The following is a 15,355-nucleotide window of genomic DNA, read 5'->3' on the forward strand; positions in this document are numbered from 1 at the left end:
GGATTGCTTGAGGCCAGGAGTTCAAGACTAGCCAGGGCAACATGGCAAAACCCCATCTCTACTAAAAATACAAAAATTAGCCAGGCGTGGTGGCACACTCCTATAATTCCAGCTACTTGGGAGGGTGAGGCACGAGAATTGCTTGAACCCAGGAGGTGGAGGTTGCAGTGAGCTGAGATCGCACCATTGCACTCCAGCCTGGGTGAAAGAAAGAGCAAGACTGTCCAAACAAACAAACAAACAAACAAACAAACAAGGCAGGCTGGGCCCAGCCAGTGGAGAGTCTTGTTAGTTATGGTAAGGACTGTGGACTTCATGCTGAGGGCAGTGGGGGCATTAGTGAAGGGTTTAAAGCTGGTGAGCAACAGGTTGTGGAGTGACTGTCTTCCTGAACAACCACTCTGGCTGCTGTGTGTGGAGAGGGGTTGGGAGGGACAAGACTTCAGGCAGTTAAGAAGCTAAGTCAGAGCTGAGGTTGCTGCAGCGGGGTGGGGAGAAGCAACAGGTTCACAGACATTCTGGAATCTGGAATCTGAGTTGGGAGTCAGGGACCAGGAGAAGGGCTGAAGGCCTTTTTTTTCTTTTTCTTTCTTTCTTTCTTTCTTTTTTTTTTTTTGAGATGGAGTCTCGCTCTGCCAACAGGCTGGAGTGCAGTGGTGCGATCTCGGCTCACTGCAACCTCCGACTCCCTGGTTGAAGCGGTTCTCCTGCCTCAGCCTCCCGAGTAGCTGGGATTACAGGCATGCTCCATCACGCCCAGCTAATTTTTGGATTTTTAGTAGAGACAGGATTTCACCATGTTGGCCAGGATAGTCTAAATCTCCTGACCTCAGGTGATCCACCTACCTTGGCCTCCTAAAATGCTGGGATTACAGGTATGAGCCACCGCACCCGGCCAGGGCTGAAGGTCTTACGGGGACCTCAGTGCTCTGAAAAGGCATGTGCTCAACTCCTGGGCACCAAGCTGTTGCAATAGTGGCTTTTTGCCTGCTTCCTCAGAGAAGCCACTTTGCTGGAAGCAAGGAGTAAAGCCTGGGGCCGTATCTCAATCATGTTTGACGTCCATTATTCAAACCCTGACACTACCACCACCCTGTCCCCAGTGTGCTTGGGTGACCTCTCAGTGAGGGCAGACTGTGGGCTCCTTGCAGATGGGGTCACTTTATCTTAACATCCCCACTGCCCAGCAATGAGGCCAGGTGTCAGAAGTGCAAATACCTGTGACGGGTACGTGCCATCCATCACTTAGCTTTTTAAAAAAATTACCAGAAACAGCTGTTTGGCAGATGCCACTTGGGTGAGATGCAGTGCTGGCATTAAATCCAGGGCACCTCAGACATTGAGGTCTACTTGGCAACAATTTGGAGCATGTGCTGGTATTTTGGCCCAAGAAAGAAGCAGCTGGCCTTCCGTGCCGTGCTGTTGTCCAGGTGTCTATACAGTTGGCCTAGAGTCAAGGCTGGGGTGGTCTGGTGAATTTAAGACTTGGAAGTGGGAAGAAAGGAAGGGAAACGGGCTCTTGAGTGGGCCAGCCCTGTACTAGGCGTGTTCACATCCATTAACTCACTTAATTCCCACTCAGCTCAGTGAGGTGGGAATAATCACCCAATTTCACAGATGGGGAAACAGATTTGGAGAGGGAAAGTGACAAGTTTGTGGTCACTTGGATGGTAAATGGAGGTGTGGAGAATGCAGGCAGGTGCAAGGCCTCCCCGGAAGAGGGAAATTATAAAAATGGAGCATGGCTGAGAAGAGGAACCAGGTGCTGTGGGCGTGAAAATCTATCAGAAGAGGAATGGGAGGGGTTTTAAGAAACTGAGAACGCTTACCTGGAGCACACCCAATCTCCAAACGAAGGTCATCTGGAAGGGCGGCCAGGCTCTTACTTCCCCAGGAGGCAGATCCAACTTTGCAGGGAGAAATTATAGATTGGCAGTATCAGTAAAGCGTCAGGGAAATCTTTCTAACCACAAGGACCTCAAACTGGAAATGGATTTGTTATGAAGTCCTGCTTTTGAACCGAGCAATATTATTGGATAATACATGCTTTTTTTTTTTTTTTTAACAGAAAAAATGGTTGGATCATGAGGTTAAACCCGAAAATACTTAAGATTTCTAAGTTGCATTTGGGTTATTTATATTTGCACATCTTGACAGACAGCATTAATGCATATTAATATTCCTGCCATCAAAACATTACTCAAACCAGAACTACTGGCTCTGAAAGCATCTGCGGTGTGTGCACACTCTGCTAATAGAAAGGTTAACTTGTATTTTTGAATTATTGATGGTTGCTTGTTACTAATTTCTTTTTCCTCAGAAAGGAGGAAATTATTAATGAAGAGATCATTGCCAATGTGTCTGACATCTATTAATGGTTTCATCTTGCAACCAGATTAAAAGAGACAGCTGGTCCCTGAATTTATGTGTGGAGGCAGCTCCAAATGTGCTGACAATTCCGTGGGAGGGTGGGGCCGACGGCAGTGGGGCCTGAGCACGGTGCCGGTGGCTGGTACAGGGTCCTCCCCTGGTTGGCGCGGCCTCCGTGGAACGGCCATCAAAGGTTTTGCTGCCGAGGGACCAGGCAGCAGATGGGCTATCACTCTTTTGGCATCTTTCCAAACTCTTGTTACCCACGGGAGCCCATTCGCACCCTCACTGTACCAGCCACTTGTTGACGTGTGCTCTGTGTTTTGGAGCAGCGGTTTCTAACTTGAACATGCATTAGAATCACCTGGAAGGCTGGTGCAATGAGAGCCCAGGCCCCACCTCCAGCGTTTCTGATTCAGCAGGCCTGGGGTGGGGCCCAAGAACTTGTATTTCTAACACCTTCCCAGGTGAGGCTGATGCTATTGGTCCAGAAACCACACTCTGAGAATGAGTTTTAGATCAATAATTGTCAAATTGTGCTGTAAGATTTCTCTAAAGAAAGGGTTGGCAAACTTTCTATAAAGGGCAAGACGGTAAATATTTTAAGCTTTGTGGGCCAGACGATCTTTGTCACACTCACTCACCTCTGCTGCTACAGTTCAGACAGCGGCCACAGGCAATATGTAAATGAATACATGGGTTTGTGTTTCAATAAAACTTTATAAAAATAGACAGTGGTCCAGATTTGGCCCATGGGTGGAGTTTGCTAACCTCTGTTCTAGAGCAGTGCTGTCCAGTAGAACTTTCTGCAGAAAGCAGCCATAGGCAGTATGTAAATGAATAAGCATGGATGTGGCACAATACAACTTTATTTAAAAAAAGTAGGCAGTGGGCCAGATGTGGCAGAGGTTTGGTGACCTCTGTGTTAGAGCAGCACTAATAGAATTCTCCATGATGTTGGAAATGTTCTGTATCTACACTTTCTGATACAGCAGCCACTGGCCACCTGTGGCTACTGAGTACTTGAAATGTGGTGTGGCCAAGCACTGAAATTCTCAATTTTAAGTTTAAACGGCTAGTGGCTATCAGTGCCACAGCAAGAAGACAGAGGCTCCAATGGAGCAGCCACTGCCAGTACAAGAAGTGATCCTTCCTGCCTTCCTACATGGACACTGCCCTTCTTGAGGCTCAGTGTTCTCATGTGTAAGATGGGGATCAAACAATAGCTACATCACTGGACTTTCATCACTGGACTTTGATACTTTAAACGTAGAATAAACTCTACTAGATATATGGTTGAGAGATCTCATTAGTAAGACACATGGCCCCAGCAGGTATCTTCCCCCTGGTACTGTGCTCCCCACTGGAGGGCTGACCACTGGGGGTGAGGCAGGGCTGGGGAGATGGGGACCAGCTCTGGGGTTGTTACCGCTTTCTGTTTGTCCAATCTCCTCAACCAGATTGTAAGCTACATGATGGCAATGACCACGTCTATTGTTTAGGCTGCAAACCACAGCCCTGAGATCCCTGACACACATCAAAAGGCCAGCGTACTTGTTGAAAGGATGCCCCAAGTTTCAGGTTTCCCCTAAAACTGCTTGACAGAGAGATCTGTGGCTGAAATGTCTGGACACTCCTGTCTTGGTTCCTGCCAGAGCTGAAACGGAAGCCACTAGGCAGATATGGAAACTGACGTACAGAGAGGTCTTGCCAAAGGTTTATGGGGTTAAGGACAGAGTCTGAAGATAAGAGACCTACTGACTGAGCATAACTAAGAGAGTTTGTAGGGCAGAATGCCATCTCTTACAAAGCTCACCCTGCCTCCTTCCTTCAGCACTGATGCGATGCTGGGCACAGCCCCGAGCCAAGCAAATCTGCGGTCATGTCCCAGCTCCCTGGGCTGATGGGGTCAGATGGGAAAGAGGGCTCCCTGTGCAGGAGGGTGGGAGACGATGCTATAACTTTCCATGAGTTCCCTCCCTTGAGAAGCCAGCTAGCTGGAAGCTTTGTGTAAGGCATCTTTAGCCCTGTGCCAGCCCTCTCTCTCCACCCCCAAACCCTCATCTCCTAGCAGCCCCGTGGTAAGTGTCCAGGTTCCCTTTGGCAACTCAAGTCTTGTAGAACAGATGAAGAGGAGACAACATTCCCACAATGTAAAAAGCACCATCACAGTGACCTGCGCGGGGGAACATGCCTTGAGCAGGAAGGGCCCGCTGGCCAAAGTTCCAAAGAGAAGCCCTAAGGGCCAGTGTGAGTCTCCCAGGGAGGTGATGCAGTGCAGGGCTTCCAGGCAGAGGGACTGGCCGGTGCAAAAGCCTGGCGGTGCTATGGGTGCCAGAGCCTGGCCGGGCAGCAGGTGGCAGCACGTGCTACTGAAGGAGAGGGGGCAGTTTCTCGGGGTGGAGGGAGGTTCAGAAAGCACAGAGGGTCACAGTTCATGACCATGGTGCACCTGGGCAGGTAACTCCTGGTGCGGGATCAGGTCCCACTCCACCAGCTCAGTGACCACTGAAATGTTTTTTTTTTTTTTAAATTTTTAAAATTTTTTATCTTTATTTTTTCCCTCGGGGCCACATGAACCCCATTCAGACCTGGGGGATTTGCCTGCGGTGATGTCACATCCCTAAAGCAGGGGTGCAAGGGGGCACCAAAGGGTGTGTGCTCTGAGGATGCTTAACTGCTTTTATAGTTTTCCATAAAGCTTGAGAGAGGGGATGAATTGGCAGGAGTCCAGGAAAGTCACGGCAAGTTACAAGTGTGACGCCAAGCTCCTTAGTGGCTTAGAAATCTCCTCCCCACCTGGGTCATCCCCTGGGATCAGCCATGACTGGGGTTGCTTGTGGCGGTCTTGGGCCAGGCTTCTGCTCGGAGGCTTCCTAACTGCTGTCTGCCCAAGGCAGGGTTCGAGTGAGTGAGGGAGCAAACAGCTGGCCGCTCAGCTCTCAGCAGAAGGGATCTTTCCATTCCAATTGTCCCCAAGGGCTATGCATTGTGGTGTCCCCAGAGAACAGCACAGAGTAAGGCACACAATTAAGTGCACCATAAATATTGGTAGAATTATTCATCTCCAAGGCAACTTGTAAAAGGTTCAACTCCCAGGCCACCCCCGACAGGCCTGCTGAATTCCACTCTCCCCAGCAGGGGTCTGGGAAGCAGGACTTGGAGAAAATTTCCTGGTAGTTCTTTGACCAGGCAAGTGTGGGAGGCACTGGTTGTTCCAACAGGCTAGTCCAAGCACTTCAGCTTTTGAAAGTGGTCACGGTCATAGTGGTGGTGGTGGGAGTCGGGGTCCGGAGAGGGGTGGAAGAATTTGCCTGGGATTGTAAGTGTTGGGTAGGAGGAGTAATTGGGTTTCCGTTCAAGGGAACTGTTCCACTCTACCTAGTGGGGGCTGGGGACTGACAGAGTGAGGCCCTGTGTTCTCTGCCGTGGCAACTTGGGTCCAGAGCCTGGGGCTCCCCACTTTTGGAAACCCTGCCATGCTTGATTTTCACAATTCCCCTACAGTCTCCCGGGTCCCTGGCACCCCAGCAAGGATGGGGGGGTAGGGGGCCCGGCTGACACAGAAGAAGGAGGGCTTTGGCCAGGTAGCAAAGTGTTCCCAAAGTGTGAATTCCGTAAGCATTTCTGGGTGTCCCTGCCCCTGGCTTTTACATCTCAGACCCCCAGCCAAGACTCAGGTACCAGCTGCCTCCCAGGACAGCAGCGAGCCAGGCTGTGGGCTGCGGGCTGCGGGCTGTGGGCTGCGAGGGACAGCGCCAGCGCTGATCTGTGGTTTTAGGCTTTCAGCCCCAACCAGGTCTTTGTTAAGACCGAGAAGACAAGGGAAAAAGCTACATGGTTCTGTCTCCCTAGAAAAGGAAAGGGAAGGCTGCCAGAGAAAAATTGCGGGGGGTGGAGGGGGATGTCTCATGCCCCGTCTGCGCCCCCTTCCGCGTGGTGGTGGTGGGGACAAGAGAAATGTGGGTGAACAAGAAGATGGGGTGGGCGGCTAATTGAGGGGGGCGGCGATTGTGGCGCGGTCAGCGATGCGCCCAGAAGAGTGTGAGTGGGTTGTGTGAGTGTGCGCGCGCGCGCTCTTAGATGAAATTCTCATCTCAGGGTGTGCCCGAGACCCTGGCCAGCAGCCGCCTGCCCCAGCTTTGGGCAGACGCCCCCACCCGCTGTCGCAATTCACCTGGCCCCTTATCTTGAGTTGTGAGGGCTGCTCCCTCCCTCCCTCCTCTCGCCACCGAACCCCCATTCACCTGTTCCCCAACCCGAGTTCAAACGGCTGCTCCCGCTCCCTCCTCCCCGCATCGCCCCCGTACCTGCGCCCCCACAGGGCAGACGATGCTTGGCTGCGCGGCACGGCGCGGGGCGAAGAGGCGAGGACCCTGCCGGGCGTGCGGGTGCGGGGGTGATGTGTGGACGCGCGTGACTGTGCCAGCGGCCCGAGCTGGTCGGCCCCGGAGAGGGTGTGCGGGGGAGTCCGCGTGTGCCAGCCGCGGGCGTGTGCCAGGCGCGGGCGTGCGCGCGAGGGTGTGTGCACGGCCGAGGCGGAGCGCCCGGGCGGGCGGCGGCGGCGGCGACGGCGGCGGCGTTAGGACTCGGGGGACACCGCCCCCCGCCCCCCGCGTCCCGCCCCCGCCCAGCCTCCCGCCTCAGTTCGCGCCGCGCCTCGGCTTGGAGCGCAGCGGCGCCGGCTCCGGGAGCCCGAGCGGAGCCAGCCGCGCTCACAGCCAGCGGCCGCACGGGCGATGCGGGGCCGCCCCGCGCCCGCCCCAGTCCCGGCCCCAGCCCCGGCCCCCGCGGGAAGGGGCTGAGCCGCCCGCCGCCGCCCGGATGGCGAGCCTCGCCGCGCTCGCCCTCAGCCTGCTCCTGAGGCTGCAGCTGCCGCCGCTGCCCGGCGCCCGGGCTCAGAGCGCCGCAGGTGAGTGCGCCCGCTCGGCTCCCCTGGGCTCCCCGCTCCCTCCCGGATGCGCGCGGGCTCCGAGCCGCGGGGCCCTCGGAGGAGAAAGTTGCGCGGGCTCGCGGGGGCGCGGGTCCCCATGGCCGGAACCCGGGTCTCAGCCTGCAGGCGCGGGAAGCCGTGTCCCCGCGCGCCCCGGCCAGCCAGCCTGGTCCCTCGCGTCTCTCGGCAGCCCGCGTTTGGCGAAGTTCGCAGCTTCACTTTCCTGCCGGTCCCCCGGGCTGGAGTAACTTTCCGCGGTTGTTGCGAATATTTCCACTTGCTGCCTCCCACTTGTCGGAATCTGCCACTTGAGTGTTTGGGGCGGCGAGATGAGGAGCGGCACCGACGCCCAGGGTGGAGCGTTCCCTCCCGGGCAGCGCGCGCTTTTAGTGGGGAGGACAGGTCCCCAGCAGGCCGAGGCTGCCGGGGCGGCGGCTTTTCTTTTCTCCTCGGAGATACAGGAAGCTCCACATTTGCTCTGAACACGCTGCTCCCCTAATCAAGCCGCTGAAGGCACCCGTGGGGATGTTTGCGTTGATGACCGAGAGCAATGCCTCCGCCCTACCCGCTGGCTTTTCTCCGAGGTAGCTGGGCGCCCGTGTTAAGGCCCTTGGAGGGGAGTGGATTTGACCCGTGTGCGCGTCTGCTCCTGAAAAGTTCGGGGACTCATATTTGGGTTTGGCCACGGGAAGGAGGTGAGCAGAGGTAGTTCCCCAGAGTAGGGGGAGCGGGGGGCGTGGGGGGAGTGCCCTGCCGTGCTCCTAAAGGCACGTTGGCGGGTGCTGGAGGGCATCACAGTCCAGGGTCTTAAACATCACCAAGCCCCACCGCAGGCAGCTTCCAGCCCCAAGCCCCCCCTCCCCGCAAGAGTAGCGGCAGAGGGAAGAAGAGAAGGGAGGGAGTGCTGCAGGTGTACTTCCAAGTTCAAAATCACCTTAAAGTTTCTTAGCACCGATTGCTTTTGGTGTAACTACGCCGGGCTGAGGTGGCTGGGATCACGGGGACAGGCTGAGATCAGCCCGTGGGACGCAGGAACAGGCTCGTTTTGGATCGTTGAGCAACAGCTGTGCCCATTTATTATCTCACCGAAAGAAGGAAAGGAAGAAAGAGAAAAAGAACGAACCTGTGCGGAAGTACAGCGTGTTTGCACAGGCTGCGTCTGAGGTTAAGGGCCGCTGGAGGGACATTCCGTTGGAAATGCGTTAGAGCCTTCCTTGCTTGGTACCAAAATGGAAGAGGAATAGGCGACTTCTGTGAAGGGACAGCCTGTTTCCCTGGCTGGGAAGTTGGGTGACGAAGACACTCCTTTAGAGGTGTGTGAAGCTGAAAGGTTGGATTAGCAAGTGAGAGAAGAGGGACAGCCACAGCATCATTCTAAAGATGGTGCACAATTCTCGTTTTCCTCATTTTGGAGTGTGTGTTAGGTGTGCTAGGGAGGGAGGGGTGCTAGGGAGGATGCCCGGGGCAGTCCTGGACACCCAGGCATGATTCGTGACTCAGATTTTATATCCTCTAATGCATGACCGGCCAACCGCACATTAATACCACTCACGTTCCCGCTGCAGAAACAGGATCAAAAATATTCCATCACGGGTCTCAAATCGTTCTTGGGTAGTAAGCGGTAAAACCCGTACCGGCTCGGGAGGCTGTCCAGTGCTGAACGCCGCCCGTTCCGGATGCTCCCGCCAGGTGGCGCTCTCCCACAACTATTAAAATGCAAATCTGGTTGCTTTCGTATCAGGAATAGAACTTCTTTTCAATTTTTAAATGAGTAATGTGTTTATTCAGCAGCCTTTTGTTAAAACATTTAGAGAAGTGTGAGGAGCGAGCACCTTTTCTTTGTTTGCTCTTTAGAACGCAGGAGAAAGAAAAGAAATCCTGGAATATGGTTTGGGAAGAAATCTGTTAAGGCATCCTGTGTTTCTTTTGGGTCTACCTGAGCAGGCTGGCTTCTGCAAACCTACTATATAGCATATATTTAGCAAGTGGCTGCCTTTGTGCCAGGGGCTCCTTAAACGAATGGGATTAGCTTGTATTGGAGAACTGGTTGGTGCATTCTAAGCCTCACGCATTTGTAGAAATGGGGATTTTCTGTATATATCTGTCCTCTCCTTTCCAGTTTAACGGCAACTCGACCATCTAAATTAGATTTTTTTTTCCAGGGTTCCTCATAAACATCTGTATCTGCCAAAACAAGAATACTGTAAATGTTGACTTAAAAAATGGACTTATATTCTTATTTTATTCCTAAATTCAGAAATTGTTAGAATTTCAAATCTAGTATAAATATGACAATAACTTGATTTCCTTTAAAGTATTTTATTTAAAACTTTTGGCAAGTTTGGATAAATACATTTTAAGAGTAAGTAGTGTGTTTTCCATGTTCTTTTGATCTGAAAATTCCCAATCTCGAAAGCAATTTCAATTTGTAAGGTTACATCCATAACATAGTTGGGCTAGTATGTTTTGCTGTAACATGTTGGTCTCAGTGTCCAAAAGTCAGGGGCGGAAGCTTGTCATCAAAAGGCAATTTCCTTTTTCCTTACTCTAAGACATATTTCTTGAGCCACGACAGTTTTTGGAAGGAATGATAGAAAAATGAAACAAAAAACATTTAAAAACAGCCTCTTAACAATGTGGCAAAACATGATTTGGGATGGGGGAAGAGAGAGACAGTTAAATGAATAAGGGGATAATTAGTTCATTTACCAGTGGATTTCAAAATCCACATATTGAGAGCAAAAATGGATCTTATAGGGGACTGACTTGCAATTGCAATTGTTAGCAATGTAGTCATTTAACTCGATAATCACTGCTGTATACCTCTGGGGAACTGTTAGCCGTACAGTTGAATTTTACTTTCTGTCATGGATTGCTTGATTTGTTTCCTAATAAAAGAACAATTAATGTGCAAACCTGCCTTAAATTCTATTCCAGCAACAATTGCAAACACATAGTAAAAACACACCATCTTCTTGGGTTACAACCCACTCTCTTTCTACTCTACTTAATTTCTTCTTGCTTGTCCTCAGCACAGCTCTTGCAGGCGTCAGGCTGCCAGCTGAGACAGTGTTCCATGTAGTAGTGTAGCTGTCACCTTTCACAGCCATGATCAGAGGACATGACAGCATCACTCTTTCAAGCACGGGATACTCCCCTGACTCCGTGACAGTGTGTTGCTGTGGAAACAAGAGCAATTCTGTGTAGGTAGTGGTCCTTGATAAATATTTATTGATGATGGTGAAGAGACGGTAGAGTCTCATGGCAGCTATAATGTGGGGGAGGGTGGGCGCAGGGGAATTTAACTCAGCAGGCAGCCTGGTTTAGAGAAAAGAGTGTGAGCTTTGGCGTCTGAAGTCCTCAGTTTGAATCCTCCTCTGCTTCTTTCTACCTATGCCAGCTTGGGCAAGTCATTTACCTTCTCAGATCTCCAGCTTCTCATTTGTAAAGCGAGGATAATTAGAGCTGTCTTGCTGGACTTTGTGGCAACCAAGTAAGATGTTATATGCAGAGTGAATGGAAGATTGCCTGGTACATAATAGGCACTTTGTCCCAAGAGGAGCCTTGTCTGTTACTGACCTCAGCACAGGTGTATGCGCACAGGCCCGGGGGGTGGGGCATCAGTCTTATGCTAAGTAGTGAACTGACCATGAGATGGCTGGGTTTGGTGATGATTTTTAGTTTCTTTTTTTTTTTTTTTTGGAGATGGAGTCTCACTCTGTCGCCGAGGCTGGAGTGCAGTGGTGCAGTCTTGGCTCACTGCAACCTCTGCCTCCTGGGTTCAAGTGATTCTCCTGCCTCAGCCTCCCAAGTAGCTGGGATTACAAGAATGTGCCACCATACCTGACTAATTTTTGTATTTTTATTAGAGACGGAGTTTCATCATATTAGCCAGGCTGGTCTCGAACTCCTGACCTCAGGTGATCTGCCCACCTCGGCCTCCCAAAGTGCTGGGATTACAGGCGTGAGCTACCACACCCACCCAGTTTTCTTCCTTTTCTTCTTTTTAGGGACTTGATTCCCTGCACCTGCTTTTACAGAGAGATTGCCAATGAAATTTGATGACACTAGTAAATCTGGCCATTCAAGGGTTTAAATAGGGAATGTTGACTTTTAGGCATATTTTACCCTCTGACTTAGAAGTGTTGATAAACCACAAATGGTTACATATTGTGGCAGGACACAATATTTGGACGCGTTCTGTTTCCCTTCCTACACTCTCCCGTGTACAGCCTTCCTTGCTTTTGGGCTCTGTCCTCTGCTCTTCCCTAACCTGGAGATCAAGTGCACAGCACTCTGGGGCTGTGGGGGACAAAGAAACTTTGTGCACTTGATAAAAAAACAAAGAATAAGAAAACAAACAAGGGCCATGGCATTCCAATAAATAAATTAACAAGCTATGAGATTATTGAGAACAAACCATGTCGGACAAGTATAATAGCATTTGCAAACACATTACAGAATTGGGTCCAGGAGGCAATACCACATAGATACTAGAAAGCAGTTAGCGTGTCTCATGAAATCTTACAGAATGATTCCGATTAGTGTGGAGAGGAAGAAAGCCACATATTTCCAGTGGATGAACAATAATCAGATACAGCCGCAGGGACAGGGGTTCATCAATAGTGTGTGTCCAGGTGGGTTAGGGTGACCGGTTGGGGTCGTGGGTTTCAGCATTTGATATGGTCCTGCTGGACACTTTTATTTGCCAGGGAGAGGCAGAAATGAGCAGAATAATGCCATTTATTTTTTATCTGTTGGTAAGAGTTGCAGGTGCTAAAGAGGATACAGAGGGACCCAGTGAGGATTCTAGAAATACATTCCAAAGGGACCTAGCAGAAGTCAACCGTAAAAACATGGGAATTGATGTGTCAATAAAGCGGAACAGGGAAAGAGGGAGGTGTCAGTGAGGCATGGTGATCATTAGGGCCTGTTTTTTTAAATTTTTATTTATTTTTTATTGTTTTAGACGGAGTCTCACTGCTCTATTGCCAGGCTGGAGTGCAGTGGCTTGATCTCGGCTCACTGCAACCTCCGTTTCTTGGGTTCAAGCAGTTCTCCTGCCTCAGCCTCTCGAATAGCAGGGACCACAGGTGTGCACTACCACGCCCAGCTAATTTTTGTATTTTTTGTAGAGATGGGATTTCACCATGTTGGTCATGATGGTCTCGATCTCTTCATCTTGTGATCTGCCCACCTCGGCCTCCCAAATTGCTGGGATTACCGGTGTGAGCCACCGCGCCTGGCCCATTAGGGCCTGTTTTATCTCCAAATGTGAGCATTATTTCAGTTCGCCCTTCCTAGGTATATCCACAAGGAGGGGCTGCGCAGAAGCCTCATCAGATCCACTTTCAGACTGGTAAGTCACCTGGAAATTGAAGCAGACCCACAGTGTGGCAGACTTAATTTTTTCTCACACTGAAGCCAGGCTGCTAAAGTGCGTGTGACACACAAGCACATCCCCTGGAGCATAAGTAGAAGAGATGCAAAGTCTCACATTTCTTGGATATTCAGTTGACAATTTTTGTTTGATGATGGAGGGAATAAAAAATGGTGGAGCCACTTCGGTAAACAGTTTGGCAGTTTCTTTAAAAAGTTAAACAGACACTCCCCATAAAATCCAGCAATTCCACTTCTAGGAATCTGCCCAACAGAAATGAAAACATATGTCCACAGAAAGACACAAACATGAATGTTTGTAGCAGCATTATTCACAGAAGCCAAAACCTGAAAACAATCCAGATGTCCATCAACCGGCGAATCCCTCCGAGGGAATACGACTAGGAATAAAAAGGAATGAACCGCTGATACAGGCTACCCCATGGATGGGCCTCGAGAACATTATGCTAAGCAAAAGAAGCTGGATGTAACAGACTGCATATTTTATGAGATGCACAGATAAGGCAGATCTATAGAGACAGACAGCAGACCAGTGGTTGCCTAGGGCTAGGCATGGAGCAGGGGTTTATAGGAAACAAACCTGAGAGAACAGTTGATATGCCGCTCTCAAGAGATGTTTGCAAACCTCTAACTTTCTTGACTTGGAAACTGGAAGGTGGTGATGGTTGTGTAACTCTACATTTGCTAAAAGGTATAAATTGTACCCTGATGATGGATGAAATCTTATGGACTAAAGCTGTTAAAACTTTTATTTGACCACGGGCCTTTGTGAAGTTAAACTGATGTGTACATCTCAGCTCCCTAATGCACTTGTGATGTGGCCTTGATAAGTTACTTCAGTGCTCTGAATCTTTTTTTCTACATCTGCAAAATGGGACTACCGATGCCTCATTGCTGCAAGAGCTGGAGATCATTCCTGTAAATTGTCAAGCCTGGTCCGTGGCGGAAAACAGGCAGCAAGGAAATGGCATTACTATGACTTAGCTCTTGCTAGTTTCCAAAATAGTTTGTTGTATTAGCAATTTGCAAATCATTATCTCTCGCCCTTTTAAAGGCTCTTTAGACTGTGAATTAAATCTGTGAAGTAGCATTCTTTCCCCCTCATCAATTTGGCAAAAATGCAAAAGTTTGAGACTATCAAGTCTTGACAAGGATCTGAGCAATTAGGTAGCTTTGTTCATTTTTGAGTAGCGAAAATTGAAACAGCCTTTCTGAGTGCTAATTTGGCAATGTCTATTAAAATTAAAGACACGAATAACTTTTACCCTGAGTATTTTGGTAGGGTAGGGATTTGTGGGGGAGAGAAGAGATCATTCATTCATTTCTTTTCTCATTAAGCTAAGGATGTAGAGATTTAACAGAAGAGTAGAAGCGTCTTGGATCACGAGCAGGTGCAACTTTTTTTTTTTTTTTCCCCACCATTGGTTTCCTGCCAGGTTGAACAGAGGAGAAAACAGTTCTGCACCAGCTTTGTCTCTGCCTTTGTAGGGGCTTCCATCAACACCCAGGAGGAACTTCACGCTAATAGTTCTTCAAGTGCTGCTCTTAAAAGATGTTTGCAAACCACGGCTGGGTGAGTGGTGGCTCAAGCCTGTAATCCCAGCACTTTGAGGGGCCGAGGTACATGGATCACTTGAGGCCAGGAGTTCAAGACCAGCCTATCCAATGTGTCAAAATGCCGGCTCTACTACAAAACCAAAAATTAGCCAGGTGTGGTGGTACATGCCTGTAATCCCAGCTACTTGGGTGGCTTATGGATGAGACTCACTTGAACCCAGGAGACGGAGGTTGCAGGGAGCTGAGATCATGCCCCTGTACTTCTGCCTGGGCGAAAGAGTGAGACTCTGTCTAAAAAAAAAAAAAAATAGTTTGCAAACTTCTAACTTTCTAGGCGTCATGGAGCTTATCCTCTTCCCTGGAAGAATGCAGTGCTGCCGACTACATATCCCCGTATCCCACAGTTATGTTCCAGCTCCTGCTTCCCAGAACCTTGGAAACCTGTTTCTTCTCAAACCACCCCTCATTTTGCTTTACTCCCCCTTTTATCCTGTTGGTTCTAGAAGCCTACACAAGACCACAAACCCATTTCTCTTGGTCCTCCCTGACCTCATGGTGGGTGGTTATATAGTCATCCCTCAGGGATCACGCATTTGTCTCTTTGTAACTGAGCATGAATGAATGGGTTCACATCAGCAAGCAGGAGTTTTAAAAACAGTGCTTCATGTTGGATCATCACAAATACTGTGGCCTTGGGTGGTCTTGACTTCCTCTGATTGACTATAATTATGCTTTTGTGCATGTGCTGCTTAAGTGATCAGTTTGGCTATTGGGAGCTCCTTCAAACCAGGTTCTTATTTTCCACCTCCAGGCCTCCTTGAGAGAGTCCTTATTTTCCAGTGACAACAAGGATTTTCAGACCCACGTGTTGGTTTGTTATTATTTATTATATTATTATAGTAGTTATTATTTAAAGAGCCCTGATCCCTTTGTCGTGGGAACATCAGAATCTGGGTGCAGATTTTTGGTATTTTCTTTGAACACTGGCATACAGCAGGGTAAAATGGGGATGGCTGGTGGCATTAGGGACAGAAAAGAAAGAGGTTCTAAACAGCATGCATTTATGATTATTTGTCTCTTTGATTTCATAAAGTT

The 15,355-nt window shown here is 49.7% G+C and overlaps 1 protein-coding gene across 17 annotated transcripts in view; it reads left to right on the top strand.

Moving 5' to 3' along the window:
• Positions 1-6,903: 6,903 nt before the first annotated feature.
• LOC105496374 (protein tyrosine phosphatase receptor type T) overlaps positions 6,904-15,355 on the top strand; it is a 1,121,698-nt gene continuing 1,113,246 nt past the window's right edge. For 14 of the 17 annotated variants that reach the window (XR_011613330.1, XM_071079280.1, XM_071079278.1 and 11 more), the window contains exon 1: positions 7,846-7,998. Coding sequence is in view for 16 of the 17 variants with exons in the window: in XM_071079280.1 (XP_070935381.1) it covers positions 7,854-7,998 (145 nt within the window). In the remaining variant the exon portion in view is untranslated. Of the gene's footprint in view, positions 7,283-7,845; positions 7,999-15,355 lie in introns of those variants that run through there. The other 3 variants (XM_071079290.1, XM_071079294.1, XM_071079282.1) reach the window with 2 other exon arrangements.

This window comes from Macaca nemestrina, chromosome 15 (assembly GCF_043159975.1).
Source record: "Macaca nemestrina isolate mMacNem1 chromosome 15, mMacNem.hap1, whole genome shotgun sequence".
In the NCBI taxonomy this organism is placed as follows: domain Eukaryota; kingdom Metazoa; phylum Chordata; class Mammalia; order Primates; family Cercopithecidae; genus Macaca; species Macaca nemestrina.